General features: G+C 44.2%; 1 protein-coding gene across 2 annotated transcripts; it reads left to right on the forward strand.

Annotated features, from left to right (window-relative positions):
• Nucleotides 1-1153: 1153 nt before the first annotated feature.
• On the forward strand, nt 1154-6007 carry RDH14 (retinol dehydrogenase 14). 2 transcript variants are annotated; one of them, XM_043604481.1, is made up of 2 exons: nt 1154-1636; nt 4929-6007. In XM_043604481.1, the coding sequence occupies exons 1-2, from the start codon at nt 1247-1249 to the stop codon at nt 5544-5546; spliced, it is 1008 nt and encodes a 335-aa protein (XP_043460416.1). In that variant the 5' UTR covers nt 1154-1246; the 3' UTR covers nt 5547-6007. The 2 variants fall into 2 exon arrangements, with proteins under 2 accessions (XP_043460416.1, XP_043460417.1); XM_043604482.1 differs by having other exon boundaries at nt 1163-1606.
• Nucleotides 6008-6330: the final 323 nt, after the last annotated feature.

The following is a 6330-nucleotide window of genomic DNA, read 5'->3' on the forward strand; positions in this document are numbered from 1 at the left end:
CCGGCATTCTAACCCTCTTCTATGTGCGTGTTCAATGCATGTTATATCCTTCCCAAATGTACAGGAGTGGAGGAGAGTTTATCAAAATAATCTAGGGAGTTAATTTCAAACTGTACAAGTTGTGTGACTCCTCTCTTACCCTAAAGATTCTAGAATGGGGGCTTTGGCAGGGGAGGTCTCTGTACAAGACAATAAGCACATTGAGGGAAGAAATGGTGTCCTATTTCTCTGTGACTCTCCCAGGGCAGGGGCCTGGCACACACTGGATGGGTGAGTAGATGAACGAATGACGACTTGAGAAAAGTCGGGTCTAAAGCTATGAAGTTTGCAGCTTGAAGATGGGTCCCTGTGGCAATAAGACCTCGCATCTTTGTGTCATTTTTACAGTGTACAAAGCACGTTCCCTTCCATTATCACGTTGAATAGCCTCCTGGAGGGAGGCGTGGAGGCACTAGTGAATGGGCTTTTCCCACTGTATCTCTGCCAGTATGAAATAAGACCATTGGAGGATGCCTTTTGCTATAGAGACCAATGACAATGGTTTTCAGTTCTCAAACTGTGGTCCACAAATCAGCAGCTTCAGAATCACCTGGGAACTTGTTAGAATTGCAAAGTCTCAGGTCCCATCTGGAACTTATTGAATTCTAAACTCGTACTGGCACCCTACAATTTCGGGGGGGGGATTGTTTTTTATGAGTCCTCCAGGAGATTCTGATACAACGCTAAACCAACCAGAACCACTGATCCATTCCATTTCCGAGTGGTTCCTGTTGCTGAGTTCTTCGCCTCATCATAATAAAAAAGAGCCCTTCCTCAGACTCCAGGTGGGCAGGGACAATTCTCCTGAGGGTGAAAGTAAACTTCACTGAGGGTAACAAGTCCCAGGGCCCTTTAACGGAAAATATACTAAGCAAGCTCCGATGTATGGGGTTTGTAAATTAAAAATATTCATTAGGCATTCCCATGGGGTCGACCCCGCTACTCTGGGGCCTGTGCTCACCCTCCACGCTCAGGCTGGAGACCTCTCCACGGAGTCACCACGACCCAGGGAGCTCTCCTCCCGCAACCAATCAGATGCCCTCGGAAGGAAAACTACAAGTCCCAGTATGCCCCACGCCGTCCCGTCAGGCGGCGAAAGGCCGCGCCCCAGAATTCTTCGCGTGCAGGTGGCAGCCTTAGTCCCTGGCGCGCGCGACCACTCCGGAAGTCCCGCGCAGGGTCCGGTGGGCCCTCGGCCCCCGCGGCTATGGCCCTGGTGGCTACAGTAGCGGCACTCCTGGCTGCACTGGGTGGGGCTCTGTGGCTGGCGGCCCGGCGCTTCGTGGGGCCCAGTGTCCAGCACGGAGGAGGGGACTCCGGCCTCATGCACGGGAAGACTGTGCTGATCACAGGGGCGAACAGTGGCCTGGGCCGCGCCACGGCCGCCGAGCTGCTGCGCCTAGGGGCGCGGGTGATCATGGGCTGCCGTGACCGCGCGCGCGCCGAAGAGGCAGCGGGTCAGCTCCGCCGCGAGCTCCGCCAGGCTGGGGGCCCCGGGCCGGGCTCCGACGCCGGGGAGGCCGGCGAGCTCGTCGTCAGGGAGTTGGACCTCGCCTCGCTGCGTTCGGTGCGCGCCTTCTGTCAGGAGATGCTCCAGGTGTGGGGCTCCGGGAGCCAGCTGGAGATCGGGGACGGGCGCAGGCCTCGGCGAGCGGGCGGGGCGTGGGCTGAACGGCGGGTGGCCGCCCAGAGTCCGGGGGGTGTGACCTTGGGAAAGACCAAACCTAAGAGTCCCAACAGTCCAGTGGTTTTGAGAAGGCTAGGGAGTGCAGGCTGGGAAAATTGGTAGGACAGGCGTCTGCCTTCCAAAGATGCTGGGGAAATAATGGCCCCAAGAGGAAAATAAGCCAGTTTCTGCACATTTCCTTTCGTTACGTGAGGACCAGCCCTGGAGGAGATCCGCGAGGTCACGGACTGTTTTTTCTGTGTCCCGAGTGAATCTGCACCAAGCCATCTTTCAGAGAACCTTAGAGCCAGGGACCTTGAAACAATGTTCCCCCCCTACTGGGGTAGGAAGTTTAGTTCTCTGTCACCAGTGGACTCATTAGCACCACATCCTTAAGCAGTATCTGGCCTGATTTCTAAATATACTGGAGCTCAGAATCCCAGTGGCCAAGTGCTCTAAACGGGGACAAATAAATATAATACTTAGTATTTATTGAAGGTTTCCTATGTGCCAGGAGGTGTTCCAAGCATTCTTACAATGGCTTTCCTGTGTGCCAGGAGGTGTTCCAAGCACTTATGATGAAATTAAAGTGCCCTTGGCTATTACTGTCATCGAAGCCTCACAGCAACCCTGGTAGACATTTTTATCCTCATTTTACAACGTTAGGCAATGAAGGCATAGATAGGCCAAGTAATTTGCCCAGGATCTGTCTCCAAAGCCCTCGCTGTTAGCTTCTATACTCCTGCTGCCTGCCAGTGAGGTGTAGGATTTCTTCGGTTAGCTGATAAATATTCCACTGCAGGGGATGTCCTCTGTTGAAATTGAGATAGAAGAGTTTCCTGCAGGGATAACTTGCAAAAGGCCATATAGAAAAGTGAAATTTAAAATTAGCTGGCATGGGAAAGGTGCCTGTATGAAATGGAGCCTCTTGAGTCTACAGCAGAGGTTCCCAAACTAATTATTTTTTTTCATAATGCTGGTGAGCCAAAGGAAAGATCTATCAGTTTATTAAGTAATTAGGTCCAAACAACCCAGTATTTACATCCTAACAACTTAGTAGCTGTTTGAAAAAATAATACACATAATTCAAAGAAAAAAATTTTTATTTCATTGTTCAATAACCATAACTAGTGATGGGAAATGTGCACCTGTTGTTCACTGCACCAACTTCTCAGTCTTTGGGATCAGACTGGAAATGTCCATCTTTTTTTGTTCTACATTGATTTTTAACAATTGTACTTGCATTTTGGTAAAAACTCAGCTTTGCAGAGATGAGACACCATTGAAAGGAATTTAGCAGAATTTAATGTTTAAGCTGTGAACCCCCTGCAGCTAGTAGTTTGAGATGTTGTGCAGATTATCACTTTGTTTCCCTGGAAAATATAAAATTATCCATAGCACCCTGTGGAGTCCCTTATGAGGCTGTAGGGCGCTTTGATGCATTGTTTGGGAACTATTGCAGATCTTTTTTGTCTGTTTGTCTTAATAACTAGTGTTTCATTATCAGCTAAAACAGTTAACAATACTGATGTATAAAAGATGTTGAAGCATAAAAAGTGGGTCTTCGTGTTCATTAAAATGTGGATGGGTCTGGGAATGCTTCTCATTTCTGATACTTACAGCATTTAACCACTTTGGCCATTTGAGACAGAACTAATTAAAAGTTAAAGAGATAAACTTTATTAAGTCTCTTCCTGGCTCTGAAGTTCAGTGACAATAACCATATATATATATATATATATATATATATATATATATATATATATTTTTTTTAGTGGAAGTGTAAATTTCCCACAGGTTGGTATTCATGGTATTTATATCATTTATCTCCTCGAATTAAAAAAAAAAAAATAGTGAATGATAAAGTCTTAAAATAATACAAGCCCAGCAAAGAATGATGGCTCAGAAATGATTAATACGGGAAACTCTTCCAAAGGATTAGTGAAAAAAGAACACTCCTTTCTTTCCCCCACGGGTGAACTTTTGCCTTCTTTTTGAAGTTGACTGTTGGAAAAGCCAAAGGTGCGTAGACAGACAGAATGATAAATAGTTGATCCTCTGACATGTAGGCTGTGATAACAGTTGTGAAATTTAACACATTTTTCTTTTTACTTGCACTTGGCAAAAGGGCCAGTGAAATTTGAAATTTGACCTCAAATTAATTTAATCGTAGGCCATCACTCTGTCTTTACACCTGGAACATGTTGTGCATTTTTTTCTCTGCCCATCAGAAGAGACAGAGAGGAGCCAGGAAAGGGCTGGGGAAAACCAACTTAATATGAATTAAAAAATGAAAAGACTTCCTTTTGAGGACAGTCTAAATTTTAGCATTTTACTCTGGAGAGATGCAGGAGGGTACAAAGTGCAGAATTCTGACTATATAGATCTTCCAAGCTGCGGGCCTCTTGTAGCTTGAAAGAGGTAGATTTCATACAGGGAAAAAAAGAACTGTATTCTAGAATCCTAATAGATGTTAAAGGTGTTTGTTGGGGCTAACTCCTCTCTAAATGTCCTTTGCTGTCATTGTGAGACTTAGTATTATGTTTCATTGCATTGTTTTTTTTTCCCCATTGTGTAGTTTCTGATATTTTGATATTACCTACTTGTTTTTTTCTTAATATTTCTTTGGTTTATTCTTGATATCCTCTCCAGTCTTATTTTGCATCCTTGACCCTCTCTATTGTCCCAATTTTGAGGAAACCACTTGAAGTTGCTCTATCCCCATGGTACTGTTTGCCCTTAGAAAACTACAGAATGGAGAAATCCTAATTTGGCCCTGGCATTGTTAATAGCAGCTCTGGGAATAAAGGATGCTGACCTGCCTTCTGCTATACTTCCACTTTCTAGCACACATCGATTCTCTAGCTATGGTTTGAAACTCCCAATTAGAAAAGCAAGCTAGCTTACTAATTAAAAATAGGGGCATTAAAAAATAGGGCATTGCTGTCAGAAGATTTCCTCTTCCAATTTTTGTTTGCCACTTAGGAGCCCTGTCTTCACAAATCACCTAACCCGGGTGCTTCAGTTTGCTCTTGAAGTTGTTGAGGGTAGATGAGATAACATGTGAGAAGCACAAGCCCCCCATTAAGCATGCAACCCACCCTCAACTGTTGAAAACCCTTGAAGGCATTGTATAGAATTTTAGTACTTTGCAAGAATTTGTTTTTAATTTCATTTGAGGCCTGTGTTCATAATTACCTCATTCTCTTTTTGACATTTAAAGGAAGAGCCTAGACTGGATGTCTTAATCAACAATGCAGGGATCTTCCAGTGCCCTTATATGAAGACCGAAGATGGTTTTGAGATGCAGTTTGGAGTGAACCATCTGGGGCACTTCCTACTCACCAATCTTCTCCTTGGACTCCTCAAAAGTTCAGCTCCCAGCAGGATTGTGGTAGTCTCTTCCAAACTTTATAAATATGGAGACATCAACTTTGAAGACTTGAACAGTGAACAAAGCTATAATAAAAGCTTTTGTTACAGTCGGAGCAAACTGGCTAACATTCTTTTTACCAGAGAACTAGCCCGCCGCTTAGAAGGCACAAACGTTACTGTCAACGTATTACACCCTGGTATTGTGCGGACGAATCTTGGCAGGCACATACACATTCCACTGTTGGTCAAACCACTTTTCAATTTGGTGTCGTGGGCTTTTTTTAAAACCCCAGTAGAAGGTGCCCAGACTTCAGTTTATTTAGCCTCTTCACCTGAGGTGGAAGGCGTGTCGGGAAAGTACTTTGGGGACTGTAAAGAGGAAGCGCTATTGCCCAAAGCTATGGATGAGTCTGTTGCAAGAAAACTCTGGGATATCAGTGAAGTAATGGTTGGCATATTAAAATAGGAACAAGGAGTGAAAGAGCTATTTATAAAACTGGATGCCTTACATCTGTAATCAGAAATGGTGTGGCTTGAGTACTTGCTACTTGAAAACACAGCTTTGGTTTTACAGTAACTGCTGAGAGGTACATAAGGATATTTTGAAGGTACTAAAAAAGTTATTTTCTAGAGAACATAAAATTTCAGAAAAGTTTTAAATATAAGCATAATGAGTGGTGTAATGAGCAATAGTATAATGAATATATAATGAACAATTTTATAAATTATGATTGAGCAAGCATGGATTATAAATATTAAAGAATCCAGTGACTTAAACACCTTGAGAAGTTTTTTCAAATATCTTTCTGAGTTTCATGGCCAAAGTGTTAAATATTTATATTGCAGTGCTGGTTTTTGTGTGAAAATAATATGCCTATTGTGTGCACGATTCTCACTTGGAATAAATTCAGTGATGCAAATTCTTAATTGTGCATATTTTTTTTTTACAAGTTTCACTAAATTGTGTCCTTTATCATCTTATTAGCCTCCACTGATCTTGGTATGCCCAGTGTCTTCCCTTCCCACACATCTTGCATGCTGCATTAAGAAGTAATATTTCGGGGCGCCTGGGTGGCTCAGTCGGTTAAGCGGCTGACTTCGGCTCAGGTCATGATCTCGCAGTCTGTGAGTTCGAGCCCCGCGTCGGGCTCTGTGCTGACAACTCAGAGCCTGGAGTCTGTTTCAGATTCTGTGTCTCCCTCTCTCTGACCCTCCCCAGTTCATGCTCGGTCTCTCTCTGTGTCAAAAAT

Source organism: Prionailurus bengalensis, chromosome A3, assembly GCF_016509475.1.
Source record: "Prionailurus bengalensis isolate Pbe53 chromosome A3, Fcat_Pben_1.1_paternal_pri, whole genome shotgun sequence".
NCBI lineage: Eukaryota > Metazoa > Chordata > Mammalia > Carnivora > Felidae > Prionailurus > Prionailurus bengalensis.

What these genes read in the sequence shown, in the direction of transcription:
- RDH14 (XM_043604481.1), top strand. Translation starts at nt 1,247, where the DNA reads ATGGCCCTGGTGGCTACAGTAGCGGCACTCCTGGCTGCACTGGGTGGG. An exon ending in TCTGTCAGGAGATGCTCCAG is followed by an intron (nt 1,637 to 4,928) that starts GTGTGGGGCTCC and finishes TGACATTTAAAG; the next exon opens with GAAGAGCCTAGACTGGATGT.